This window comes from Chlorocebus sabaeus, chromosome 9 (genome assembly GCF_047675955.1).
Source record: "Chlorocebus sabaeus isolate Y175 chromosome 9, mChlSab1.0.hap1, whole genome shotgun sequence".
NCBI lineage: Eukaryota > Metazoa > Chordata > Mammalia > Primates > Cercopithecidae > Chlorocebus > Chlorocebus sabaeus.
The window spans coordinates 18645328-18660708 of NC_132912.1; the positions used below are offsets into that span (position 1 = coordinate 18645328).

Below are 15381 nucleotides of genomic sequence, written 5' to 3' on the forward strand. Positions count from 1 at the left end.
TCCAAGAGACCTTGCAATCCTTATGGATACAATAAATAGTTATGAGAAATTCCTAAAGAAAACCTGTGAGGGGGGAAAAAAATCAGACTATTAAGCAATTGTCCATTTCTTATGCCCAAGGCCTGATAACTTTTGGGCGATTTGAATAAAAGCTAACAAAACCATATGATGGATTTAAACACCACAAGACAGCCTTAAAACTATGGCTGGGTACTAAGTATTCTGATTGGTCTAAAAAGCCAATAGAAAAGGAAAATCCTAAGGCTGTAATGTTTTTTTAAAAGCTGGCTGGGTGCATGGCTAACATCTGTAATCCCAGTGCTTTAGAAGGCCAAGGCGGGGGGACTGCTTCAGGCCAGGAGTTCAAGACCAGCTTTGGTAACACAGCAATTTCCCATCTCTCTCAAAAAAAAAAAAAAAAAAAAAAAAAAAAAAAAAAAAAAAAAATTAGCCAAGCAAGGTAGCACACAACTGTGGGGGAGGCTGAGGCAGGAAGATTGCTTCAGCCCAGGAGTTTGAGGTTGCAGAGAGCTATGAAATCATGCCACTGCACTCCAGTCTGGGTGGCAGAGCAAGACCTTGTCTTTAAAAAGTAAAATCGAAAACCAGTCACTTATTTTGGCCACTACAGTGGGATGCTTGGGTATTTTTGCAGTTTGAAGGATGATCTACTTTTTGTCTGAGTTCAGACTTGATTGTGGTCTTTTTTTTTCTGGATCTATGATAGGTACAGCTGCCTTGTCTGATGCTGGTGTTATGTGAAATTGTTTATGTTCAACAGGAGAACACCAAGGCCCAGCTATAAGGGTCAGGCCAGGCCACTTCCCAGCTGCCAGAGCTGGTTTTTTTTTTTTTTCCTCTCACCAACCATTTTCTAATAACTTACATGTTTCGAACACATGATAAGTTACCCAAATTGTGGAATAATCTCATTTTCTAAATCTACAAAGTGAAGAAAATACTCATTTTACTTTTTCGTTTAAAATTATGAAAAACATTAAACATAGACTATCATTTAGACTGTGATAGCCTTTAGACTATCACTTTACACTATCATTTAGAGGAAGTCCAGACTTCATTTGAAAGGGGGTTGACCTACTTAATAAGCAGAGAGTCAGGTAAAATACTTACCTCCATTATTGGCACATAGTCAATGTTTGATTTCCCATGCCCTGAATCCTTAAGAAACTACTATTTAGGAACCTGGGAACAAAAACCACTTTTCATAACCACATCAAATGCTGCTAATTTATTCCTTTTGTTAGATTCACTCATTTTTAACATTAAAAATGACTTGTATTCTTCACAAATTAAAACATTAGCTCGCAAATGAAAATATGCTCCAGACATCTACAGGCATCTGTTTTTCTTTATACTCCAAATACATAAAGCAAAAAATTCTTTTAAAAACAGAAAATATAATCTCATACCACTCCCTACTTCCTCTGTGTCTCTGGATCCCTGGTAAAACAGCTGGCAGCCCTTTCTGTTTCCTTAGCAACTACGTCATCATTCAGTTGGCCTGACAACACTTTGGTATAAAAAAAAAAAAAAAAACCACAGACAGCAAATGTTTGGAATTTTCATTTCTGAGCATCCATCCTCTCCTATGTGCTTTTGCATTTTACAAATTTTGCAACAAAAAAACCTATAGAGTCCTTATTAGCCAGACGCAACATGTCTTCTCTTCTGGCCTCTCTGAGAGAGTCCATGTCAGTGTCCGGTAATGGCACAGCCGATGGATCAAATCGCTGCAGTTGTTTCAATTGTTCACATGAGAGACCAGCTCCCCTCATTCCTTCTCCTCCAATCTGCGGTTCCTGTTTGGAGAAAGTAAATCAATATGGATGAACATCCCATAATTAGCAAGTATGCCTGCTACTATTTAAGTTAAAAGACAAATTGGGCTGTAACGACTACATCTTCCAAAAATAGCAAAATGAGTAAATGCCTTTCATTTTGGTGGAAAATACGTGCTGCTTTCCAGACAGTAAAGTGGGAAAGCAATACTATGCGTCACCTGATGAACAAATACCTATGATTACATGCTTATCAGGCACTGTGACATTACTAAAGGCCTGAGCTTCTTAGCTGGAAACAAGTAGACTCAAATTGCAGGTCCACCACATTTTAGCTGTATGACTTTAGGTAACATTAACCACATTTCCTCATCTATTAAACAAGGCTTAAGCAAAGAAGGTGGTATCACACCTGGCACATAGCAGGGACTCAGTAAATGGAACATTATTATCAATAAAGCAGCAGAGGCCAGGCAAAGTGGCTCACACTTATAATCCCAGCACTTAGGGAGGCCGAGGCGGGCTGATCACCTGAGGTCAGGGGTTTGAGGCCAGCCTGGCCAACAAGGTGACACCCTGTCTCTACCAAAAATACAAAAAACTAGCCAGGTGTGGTGGTGCACGCCTGTAATCCCAGTTACTCGGGAGGCTGAGGCACGAGAATTGCTTGAACCCGGGAGGCAGAGGTGGCAGTGAGCCAAGATCATGCCTGGGCGATCCAGCCTGGGCAACAGAGGAAACTCCATCTCAAAAAATAAAAAATGGAAGAAAAGAAAAGAGAAGAGAAGGAAGGGAGTGGGGAGGGGGAAGGGAAGAAGAAGAAAAAAAGAAAGCAACAGAAAAAACTCAGCTTTAACATTTTCCAAAACTGAAAGGTGGTCTTTAGGCATCTAAGGTACCTCTCTCTGACCCATACCAGTTGGGTGAGAAAAGTTTCTAGAAAAACAAACATTAGAAAGGGATAAATAATTTAAGGCTATATCAATTAGTTTAGAGGAATCATAAGGCCTTGAGTGATACTTGCAAACTACTATAGATCTTGAAGAAGATCTATAATCCTAAGTCACCATCACAGACAATCATTTGCATGTTAATGAAGATAGGTTTTTAGATATATACTTAAGAAAACAGATCGTTTATTATCCCATGGAGGTCAGGGGAAAACTTCCCATCTCTTTTAGGTATATATTTTCAGTGTGTATGTTTCCAAGTGAATTCTGAAGTCTTCCTTTCATCTACAATGTAATTACCTTAATTTATGAGTCTAGAAACCATCTCTGTATTATCTATATTTATGTATTCCCGTTACCTAACTTCTGTATAGAAAGGTACTAAAGTTAGATGCTCAATGTATCTGAATGTATGTGAGCACTATTACAGATTTAAACTTAATCTCAAATATCCTGGGCTAAAAACTGAATCAAAAATACATTTCTAATAAAGACCATAACAGAAAGAGTTGTGTTAGGTAAAAGAAAGTATAAGAAAGCTTTTTAAATATTATATATTGTATATAAAAAGCAATAATCCAGAAGCACGTTTTTCCCTTTCGGCCAGTCTTCTGATATCCCACAGTTATTAAAGCTCATTTGAGCTTTGACGTGACATGAGAGAAAATGCTCAACATTTTCCACATCAGAAAAATACAGCACTGGGAAAGAAGAAAAAAGTCTTTTTAGAAAAAAGGTGCCGAGTAACATGAATAGCTACAAGTGGAATAAACACATAACAAAAATACTCCCAAGCTCTGTGCCATTTTAACACAATGGCAAGGAACAAAGATGAGAAAAAACTTTGTCAGGACATGCAAATCATGGGCAGTCTAAAATGGATCTAATTAGATAAGCATTCTTGTTTATTACAGTGTTCACTTTGGAAGTTTTACTTTTATCTTAGTTAACACCCTGTGTTTACCACAGTGCTTCAGTTTCTGTGATTTATCTTATTACACAGAGAAAAATGAAAGTAGTCCTACCTGGGGCTGAAGCTGAAGGCAAGGAAATTTTGTCAGGGCCCAGGCAACTTGTTCTTCATTTTCGGCCAGTGTTATAGTGCATGTGCTATAAACCAGCACACCCTCTGGCTTCAGCAGCTGAACTGCCTAAAGAAAACTGTGATCAGACCCCACACAGCACAAAACCAAATAAACATCTGCATGAATTTCATAGCATAAGGTATAATATTTGTCAAATGTTTGGGATAAATAAAATGACGTTCTATGTGACAAGGATTCATTCTGTAATTAGAGTATGCAAGAGCAATACTTGCAGACTAGACGAGGTGCATTTCATCATCTTGGAACTGTCATACTCCATATGGACCAAGACTTCCCCAAATACAATCATTCACCTTCATGCCTTCAGATACCATTTTTTATGCTGAAAACTCACAAATTTACATTTTTAGGCCAGACCTCCTTGTTAAATTCCCTACTTAAACGTTCAGTTGGCTTCTTAACATTTCTTTTTCATTCTTATTTTTCTAAATAGAGATGAGGTCTCACTGTTGCCCAGGCTTGTCTTAAACTCCTGGGCTCAAGCAATCCTCCCACCTTGGCCTCCCAAAGCGCTGGGATTGCAGGTATGAGACATAGGTCTGGCCCTTCTCAACATTTCTATAATCCTATCCAACTTGACATGTGCCAAAATGAACTCCTCCTTTCCCTCTGAAACCTGCTGCAGGAGTCTTCCTATCTTTCCAGAATCTCATGTGCCAAACCTCAGATGATCGTTTATGCCTCTTTTTCTGACTCCCCCAACTATCAGCAAGTCCTATTGGCTCTACCTTCAAATTCTAGCCAGAATTTGGCCACTTCTCACCACTTCCAATGCTATCATTGTGGTCCAAGCCTCTTAATCTTTTGCCTGGATTATTGCAACTGCCTCCACTTCATCAGCTTGCTTTATTCCCTGCCCTCCTGCAATCTAGTCTCAGTACAGCAGACAAAGCAGTCCTTTTAAGCTTGTCCCTTCTCAGCCCCAAGCCCCTCACATGTCCTCCATGATCACTGAGAGTCAAAGACAAAGTCCTTTCAGAGGCCTTTGAGGCCAGACATAAACAAGTCTCCTGTTGCCTCTCTGACCTCCTCTTGTACACCTCTTACCCTGGCCCGTTCTACTTTGGCAACACTGACCTTCTGCTGTTTCTGGAACACACAAGGCACAGTGGCACCTCAGAATCTTTGCAGCAGTTGGGAAAGCTCTCTTAATTCTCTGCACTGCTTTCTCCTTATCTTTGCATGTATGTCACGTTCCCGGGCACTCTGTAAATTTTCAACTATTCCAATCCAACACTCCTATCCCCAGTTCCTTTGGCTTGCTCCATAGGCCATTGCATTATTGCCTTCTAATATACTAAAAATCTCATTTATTTCCTCTCCTAGTTAGAACAGAAACCTCGTGAATAAGGGCATGGAATGTTGTCTACTTTCTCAATACTGTACCATCAATGTCTAGAATAGCGTCTTACACACAGTAGGTGCTCTATGAGTATTTGTTGAATAAATGAATCAGGAGATAAGGTGCTATGCTAAAATAGATTTGTCTCAAATATCTAAAGTTCAACTTTTCAAGCTCCTGATTTTTAAAATTTTAAAGAAAATCTTTAAAAATAGAGTGTACATACTTGTGCTTTTTAAATCAGAGTATGCTGATCAAAATTTAAACTTTGTTACTAGGTGCCAGTTACTGTGTTAAACACTGTACATGAATTTTTCTCAACAAATCCTTATAACAACCACAAAGTAAGATGACTATCACCAAAGATGTATTCCTAGTAGGTAGAGCTGTTATCCCTGCTACTCAGATATAGAAAGCAATGTACATAAAGTCACTTAGGTGGAGGAGCCATGGCTCAAGTCAACATGTGTCTGACTCTAACATCCACATTCTCAATTTCTCTCCAGGCCAAATGGCACCCCTGCTATATTCTCAAGTTCTCTCTCATATACTGTCAGCTTTTCCTTCTCATTGAGATCATTCGTCTACTCCTAGTAGCCTTTTAAAATACCATTTTTGCTATGACCTACAAAGAACAGAAATCCAAGTCCTTTACAGAAGTATCCTAATTTTATTCTCAAGTCAAAGTGGGTTTCAGCTATAAGTAAAGCTTCCTTTTTGCTGCTTGCTGTTTTAATTCTGAGGATGAGTTCTTTGAAGACTTCACAGAAAAAGAGGAAGTCAAATAATCCACTACCAGTGCTACCTTTGTGTATGAAAGGAAACACCAAGAGAGTTGAATCGGAATGTACTCAAAGACAGCTTTAGAGACTCAATCATTACAGAACACCCACTGTTGCTCTAGCCTTGTATTTTGGAGGGCTGGGATGAAATAACGAATTCATCTATGATCAGACACTGTCTATACACTCTGAAATCCACTGAGTCATTTCTGCAAGACTAGGAGAAATCCTCAAATGTTCTATCTGGGCTTCTTCTGAAAGTACTAGAGACAAGTTAAATGTGTACAGTTTTTATGGTTCTCCTATATCCTACACTGGCCACTGTCTCTTCCTGTTTTTATCAATGAGTTTTGCTTCCTAGTGGAACTTCTTCTTCTAAAGAAGACCCCAAAATCTACTTTTTTCCTTTTTTTTTTTTTTTTTTGAGACAGTCTTGCTCTGTTGCCCAGGCTGGAGTGCAGTGACGTGACTTCAGCTCACTGCAACCTTCGCCTCCTGGGTTCAAGCAATTCTCCTGCCTCAGCCTCCTGAGTAGCTGGGACTACAGGTGCACATCACCACACCCGGCTAATTTTTGTAAAAGTAGAGACGGGGTTTTGCCATGTTGGCCAGGCTGGTCTCGAACTCCCGACCTGAGGTGATTAGCCCACCTCGGCCTCCCAAAATGCTGGGATTATAGGCGCGAGCCACCATACCCAGCCAAGAACTCTATTTTTTTTTTTAAAAAAGAGTAATTTAGTTTATATCTATTTCTTTACATCAATTAGTCACTACAAGTTAACAATTCAGTGACTTTTCAGATAGAGCAGAATATTTGAAATTTATTAAATATGTGACAAAATTCTACTATGGCCTGTATATCTTAAAGGTGAATCAACTTAAAGGAAAACTTCTATATTTAAAACTAGGTCCTCTCAGTTGTATTTGTGTGTATGTGTGTATAGTAAAATATAAATAACATCAAATTTACCATTTTAGTCATTTTAAATCAATAATGACCTTCAGAACAGTCACACTGTTGGGCAACAATCACCACCATCCATGTCCAGAACTTTTTCATTGTCCCAAACTGCAAGTCTATATGCATTAAACAATAGCTCCTCAATCTCCAGCCCCACAGTGCCTGGTAATAGCTATTCTTCTTCCTGTCTCTATGAATTTCCCAGCTACTCATATAAGCAAAATATTACAGCATTTTTCCTTTTGTGTCTGGTTCATATTCCTGAGCATAATGTTTTCCAGGTTCACCCATGTTGTGCATGTATCAGAATCTCACTTCCTTTGAAGGCTGAATAATGTTCCATGTATGGATACAGCACATTCTGTTATCCATGTATCTGTCAACAGACTCTTGGGTTGTTCCCACCTTTTGGCTATTGTAATGAATGCTGCTATGGAGATTGCTCTCAGTGGTTTAAACACCAAAGTAGCAAAAGTTAACTTTCTTTCACAACAACAGACCACCACATACTGCAGTGAAGAGTTTTCGCTGTAATGGCTGATATGATGCCAATTCCTTCAAAGACCAAGTACAGGCCATATTTGGTCTCTGTCCCATTCCACTACAGGGTGCATCCAGAAGAATTCGGTCAAAGGATTCTGGTAGAAATGGAGGTTCCCCTATAAAGAGAATTATAAACATGTTTACTATCTGCCATATAGGTTTAAACTAGAAAACTCCTGAGATGATCAGGAATTTAAAATTATAATCTAGAATCAAAAATAAAACAATTTCTCCCTTCAATCAAGCAGCTGGTTAAACTAATTTTGGCTTATACCTAATATAGATTTGATGTGGTAAAAACGTTAAAAATGTAGTAATAGTTGAAATTTATTCTGTTGATACAGTACAAACCAAGGCCTAATCACACAAGACCTTGTACCCCAAACTTCAGAAGCCACAATTTATCAAAGCTAGGACTTGGAATTAATTCTAGTTGTTCTGGAAATTGATACTTCTCTTGGTAATTTCTACTGAAGACAGCCCCCGAAAAAATGCCTGTTCAATCATTGTGAAACATGCTGATTCTGGTGTTCCTGAGTCTCCTTGTTTCTGTGGCCATCAGAAGGGCTATGGTCTAGAATAGGTAGAATGAGTCAGTACCACCCCTAGATTCAATCTTCCATGAAGGTCTCCTTTGCATTCACTTGGATAATTTTCCCTAACTTCTGACCTATTTAATGTTATTGGAGGAAGGTATGAAATCAAGTGGTCTGTTTATATATTTAGGCTGTCTACCTGCAAGCAAGATTTCCATTCCATTCAATTCCATTTCCCATTCCATTCTGCATTCCATTCCCCATTCCATTCCATTCCATTCTCCATTCCATTCCATTGTCCATTCCATTCCATTCCCCATTCCATTCCACTCCATTCCATTCTGCATTCCATTCCATTCTCCAATCAATTTCATTCGCCATTCCATTCCATTCTCCAATCAATTCCATTCTCCATTCCATTCAATTCTCTATTCCAATCCATTCAATTCCACTCCACATTCCATTCCATTCCATTTCATTGCATTCCATTCCCCATTTCATTCCATTCTCCATTTCATCTAAATTCCACTCTCCATTCCATACCATTCCCTATTCCATTCTCCATTCCTTCCATTCTCCATTCCCTTCCATTCCCCATTCCATTCCATTCTCCACTCCATCTCCATTCCATTCTATTCTCCACTCCATCTCCATTCCATTCCATTCTCTATTCCATTCCATTCTCCATTCTATTCTATTCCCCATTGAATTCGATTCTCCATTCAATTCCATTCCATTCTCCATTCCATCTCTATTCCATTCCATTCCATTCCATTCTCCATTGCATTTCATTCCATTCCATTCTCCATTCCATTCCATTCTCCATTCGACTCCATTCTCCATCCCATTCCATTCTCCATTACATTCCATTCTACACACCATTCCATTCTCAATTCACTATTCCATTCCATTCCATTCCATTCCATTCTCCAATCTATTCTCTCTTCCATTCCATTCTCCATTCCAATCTTTCTCCATTCTATTTCACTACACTCAACTGTCCATTCCATTCTCCATTCCATTCCATTCTCCATTCCATTCCATCCTCTATTTGATTTCCCAGTCCATTCCATTTTCCATTCCATTTCATTCCATTCTCCATTCCATTCAATTCCATTCCATTCTCCATTCCATTCTCCAATCCATTTCATTCTCCATTCCATTCCCTTTTCCATTCCATTCCATTTCCCAGTCCATTCTCCATTCCATTCCATCCATTCTCCATTCAATTCCATTCTCCATTCCATTCTGTTCAATTCTCTATTCCATTCCATTCTCCATTCCCTTCCATTCCATTCTCCATTCCATTCCATTCTCCATGCCATTCCATTCTCTATTCCATTCCATTCTCTATTCCATTCCATTCTCCATTCCGTTTCATTCCACTACACTCTCCATTCCATTCCATCCTCCATTCTCCATTCCACTGCATTCTCCATAACATTCTCCATACCATTCTCCATTCCATTCCATTCTCCATTACATTACATTCACCACTGCATGCCATTCCATTCCATTCTCCATTCCATTCTCCATTTCCTTCTCCTTTTCATTCCATTCCATTCTGTCTTCCATTCCATACCATTCCATTCTCCATTTCATTCTCCACTCCATTCCATTCCATTCCATTCTCCTTTACTTTCCATTCTCTATTCCATTCCATTCTTCACTCCATTCAATTTTCGATTCCTTTCCATTCTCCACTCCGTTCCATTCCATTCTCCACTCCATTCCATTCTCTGTTCCATTCCATTCTCCATTCCACTCCAATCCATTCTCCATTCCATTTTCCATTCTATTCCAGTCCATTGTCCATTCCAGTCTCCATTTCATCCCATTCCATTCTTGATTCCATTCCATTTCTTCCATTCTCCATTCCTTTCCATTCTCCATTCCATTCCATCCCATTTCCCAGTCCATTCTCCATTACATTGCATTCCATTTTCCATTCCATACCATTCCATTCTCCATTCAATTCCATTTCATTCTCCATTTTAATCCTTTCCATCCACTCTCCATTCCATTCCATTCTCAATTCCGTTCCATTCTCCATTCCATTCTCCATTTCATTCCATTCTCAATCCCATTCCAATCCATTCTTCATTCCAATCTGTTCTCCATTACATTCCACTCTCCATTCCATTTTATTTTCCACTCCATTCTTCATTCAATTCCAATGCATTCCTCATTCTATTAAATTCTCAAGTCTCCATTCCACATTCTCCATTCCATTCCACAATCTATTCCAGTCCATTTCATTTCATTCTCCATTCCATTTTCCATTCCATACCATTCCATGCTCCATTCCATTCCATCCCATTCTCCATTCCATTCAACACCATCCTCCATGCCATTACATTCTCCATTCCATTCCATTCTGCATTACATGACATTACATTCCCCATTCCACTCCATTATGCATTCCATTCTCCATTCTATATCATTCTCCATTCCATTCCATTCTCCATTCCATTCCATTATGCATTCCATTCTCCATTCCATATCATTCTCCATTCCATTCCATTCTACTCCTTTCCATATCATTCTCCGTTCCATTCCATTCTCCATTCCATTTCGTTCCACTCCATTTTCCATTCCATTCTCCATTCCATACCATTCCATTCTATTACATTCCATTCTACATTCCAATCCATTCTTCATTCCATTCCATTTCTTCCATTCTCCATTCCAATCAATTCCATTCTCCATTCCATTCCATTCTCAATTCTACTCCCCTCCATTTCCCTGTCCATTCTCCAGTTCATTCCATTCCATTCTCCATTCTATTGCAATCCATCCACTCTCCATTTCATTTGATTCCATTCCATTCTCCATTCCATTCCACTCTCCATTCTATTCTCCATTCCATTCCATTCCATCCTCCATTGCATTCTCTATTCCATTCTCCATTCAATTCCAATCCATTCTCCATTCCATTCCATTCTCCATTCCATTCCACTCTCCATTTCATTCTTCATTTCATTCCATTCTCCATTTGATTCAATTCTCCACTCTCCATTATATTCCATTCATCGTTTCATTCCATTCCATTCTACAATCCATTCCATACCATTCCTTTTTCCATTCCACTGCATTCTCCATTCCACTCTCAACTCCATTCTCCATTCTCTTCCATTCTCCATTTGATTCCATTCTCTATTCCATTCCCCATTCCATTTCCTGCATCCTCTAATCCCTTCCATTCTCCATTTGATTCCATTCCATTCTCCATTTGATAATCCATTTTCCAATCCATTTCCCAGTCCATTCTCCATTCCATTCCTTTCCCTCTCAATTCCATTCCATTCTCCATTCTATTCCATTCCACTCCACTTTCCATTCAATTCCATTCTCCATTCCATACCATTCCATTCTCCAATCCATTCTCCATTCTATTCCATTCTCCACTGCATTCTCCATTCAATTTAATTCCATTCTTCATTCCATTCCATTCTCCATCCCATTCCATTCTCCATTCCATTCCATTCTCCATTCCATTCTCCATTCTTCATTCCATTCCATTCAATTCCCAAGTCTCCATTTCATTCCATTCTCCATTCCATTCGATTCTATTCCATTCCATTCTCCATTCCATACGATTCCATTCTTCATTCAATTCCATTCTATCTTCCATTCCACTCCACTCCACTCTCCATTCCATTCCACTCTTCATTCCTCTCTCCATTCCAATCAATTCCATTCAATTCCATTTCATTTTCCATTCCAATCTCCATTCCATTCCATATTCCATTCCATTCTCCACTCCATTCCATTCCCCATTCCATTGTAGTCTCCATACCATTCTCCATTCCATTCTGTCCACCACTGCATTCCCTTCCATTCTCCATTCCATTCCATTCTCTATTCCATTTCATCCTCCATTCTATTCTTCATTCCACTCCATCCTCCATTTCATTCTCTATTCCCTTCCATCCTCCATTCCATTCCATTCTCCATTTCATTCCATTTTCCATTTCATTCCATTCTTCATTCAGTTCTCCTTTCCATTGCATTTTCCACTCCATTCCATAGAGAATTCAATAGAGAATGGAGCAGAGTAGAATGGAATGGAATGGAGAACGGAATGGAATGGAGAATGGAATGGAACAGAATGGAATTAAATATAAAGGCGAATGGAATGGAATGGAACGGAGTGGAGAATGGAATGGAATGGAAATGGGAATGGAATGGTGAATGGAATAGAATAGACAATGGAATTGAATGGGGAATGGAATGGAAAGGGGAATCGAATGGAATCGAGAATGGTTTAGAATGGAATGGAGAACGGAATGGAATGGAGAATGCAATGCAGAATTGAATGCGGAATGGAATGGAATGGAGAATGGAATGGAATGGAATGGAGAATGGAATGGAATGGAGAATGCATGCAGAATTGAATGTTGAATGGAATGGAATGAGGAAAATGGAATGGAATGTAGAACTGAACGGAATAAAGGATGGAATGGAATGGATTGGAGAATGGAATGGAATGGAGAATGGAATGGAGACTGTAATGGAATGGAGAATGAAATGGCACAGAGGAAGGAGTGGAATGGAATGCAATGGCAAATGGGATGGAATGGAATGGAGAATGGAATGCGGAATTCTCCATTCCATTCCATTCTGCATTCCATTCCATATTCCATTCCATTATTCTTTCCATTCCATTCCCCATTCTATTGCAGTCTCCACAACATTCTCCATTCCATCTCATTCTCTATTCTACTCTATTCACCACTGAATTGCATTTCATTATCTTCCATTCTAATCTCCATTCCACTTCATTCTCAATTCCATTCTATTCTCCATTCAATTCTCCACTCCATTCCATTCTCCATTTTCCATTCCATTCCATACCATTCTCCATTCAATTCTCCATTTCATTCGACTCCATGCTCCGTTCCATTCCATACTCCATTCCATTCTGCATTCCATTCCATTCTCGATTACATTATCCATTGCATTCCATTCTTCATTTCATACCATTCTCCATTCCCTTCCATTCTCCATTCCATTCCATACCATTCTCCATTCCATTCTTCATTCCATTGCATTCTCCAATCCATTCCATTCTCTATTCCATTCCATTATATTCCATTCTCCGTTCCATTCTCCATTGCACTCTGCATTCCATTCCATTATCTGCTCCATTCCATCCTGCATTCCATTCCATTGTCCATTCCATCCCATTCTCCATACCATCCTTAATTCCATTCCATTCCATTCTTCACTCCATTCTATTCACCACTGCATTCCATTCCACTCTTCATTCCATTTCATATTTTATTCCTTTCTCCATTGTATTCGATTCCCCATTCCATTTCATTCCATTCTCCATACCATCCTCCATTCCATTACATTGTATTCCATTCTCCATTCCATTCTATTCACCATTGCATTCCATTCCATCCTCCATTGCATTCCATTCTCCATTCATTCCCCATTCCATTCCATTCTCCACTCCATTCTATTCACCAATGCATTCCATTTTCCATTCCATTCCATTCTCCATTAGATTCCATTCCATTCTCCATTTTCTGTTCCATACCATTCCACTCTCTATCATTGCATTCCATGCTCCATTCTATTCCATTCCATTCTCCATTCCATTCACCACTTCATTCCATTCGATTCTCCATTCTTTTCTCTTCCATTCTCCATTCCGTTCCATACCATTCTCCATTCCATTCCGCATTCCATTCCATTCTCCATTCCACTCCATTCTCCATTTCATTCCACTCTCCATTCCAGTTCTATCTCCATTCCATTCCAGTCTCTATTCCATTCCATTCCAAAGCATTCTCCAATCCATTCTCCATAGCATTCCTTTCCCCTTTCCACTCCATTCCCCATTCAATTCCCCATTCCACTCCATTCCCCAATTCCATCTTCCATTGCATTCCATTCTCCATTCCGTCTCCATTCCATTGTCCATTCTATTCTTTATTCCATTTTCCATTCCATCTCCATTCCATTGTCCATTCTATTCTCCATTCCATTCTATTTCCATTCCATCTGCATTCCATTCTCCATTCCAGTCCATTCTCTATTCCATTCCATTCCATTCTCCATTCCATTCCATTCTCCATTCAATTTTTCATTTTCCATTCCATTGCATTCTGTTCCACATTCCATTCCATTCTTGATTCCTTTATCAATTCCATTCCATTCTCCAATCCATACCATTCTGCATTCCACTCTCCATGCCATTCTCTATTGCATTCCATACCATTCACCACTCCATTCCAGTTCATTCTACATTGCATTCAATTCTCCATTCCATTCTTCATTCCATTCCATTCCATTCTCTATTCCAGTCTCCATTCCATTCTCTGTTCCATTCCCTTCTATTCTATATTCTCCATTTCATTCCATTCCATTCTCCATTTCTTTCCAATCCATTCTCCATTCCATTCCGAATTCTATTCCATTCTCCATTCCACTCTACTCTCCATTCCATTCCATTCTCCATTCCATCTCTATTCCATTCCACTGTCTATTCCATTCCATTCTCCATCCATTACATTCTCCATTCCATTCTATTCTCCATTCTCTGTTCCATTCCCTTCCATTGTATTCTGCATTCCATTCCATTCTCCAATCCATTCTCCATTCCATTCCATTTCATTCTCCACTTTCCGTTCCATTCCATACCATTCTCCATTCCATTCGCCATTTTATTCCATTCCATTCTCCATTCCATTCGATGCTCCATTCCATTCCACATTCCATTCCATTATCCACTCCATTCAATTCTCCCTTCCATACCATTTTCCATTCCATTCCATTCCTTTCCATTCTGCATTCCATTCCATACCCTTCTCCATTCCATTCTATTCTACATTCCATTCTCCACTCCATTCTATTCACCACTGTATTTCATTCCATTCCATTCCATTCTTCATTCCATTCCATTTCGATTCCATTCCATATTCTATTGCTTTCTCCATTCCATTCCATTCTCCACACCATCCTCCATTCTGTTACATTCCATTCTCCATTCCACTCTATTCACCACTGCATTCCATTCCATTCTCCATTCCACTCTCCACTCCATTCCATTCTGCATTCCAGTTCATTCTCCATTCCATTCTGCATTGCATTCCATTCTCCATTCCATCCCATTCTCCCTTCTATTCAATTCTGTTCTCCATTCCATTCCCTTCCATTCTCTATTCCATTGCGTACCATTCCCCAGTCCATTCCATTCCCCACCCATTCTCTATTTCATTCCATTCTCCATTCTATTCTACTCCATTATCCATTCTTCATTCCATTCCATTCCTTTCTGCATTCAATTCCATTCTCCATTCCATTCTATTCACCACTGCAATCCATTCCATTCTATTCTCCATTCCATTC

The 15381-nt window shown here is 39.3% G+C and overlaps 1 protein-coding gene across 6 annotated transcripts in view; it reads right to left on the reverse strand.

Annotated features, from left to right (window-relative positions):
* Positions 1-766: 766 nt before the first annotated feature.
* NSUN6 (NOP2/Sun RNA methyltransferase 6) overlaps positions 767-15381 on the reverse strand; it is a 107759-nt gene continuing 93144 nt past the window's right edge. For all 6 annotated transcript variants that reach the window (XM_037983382.2, XM_008002433.3, XM_073018769.1 and 3 more), the window contains 3 exons: positions 7451-7599; positions 3775-3900; positions 767-1820 (listed from right to left, as the gene is read on the reverse strand). In XM_037983382.2, the coding sequence (XP_037839310.2) occupies positions 1608-1820; positions 3775-3900; positions 7451-7599 (488 nt within the window). In that variant the 3' untranslated portion in view covers positions 767-1607. The remainder of the gene's footprint in view (positions 1821-3774; positions 3901-7450; positions 7600-15381) is intronic.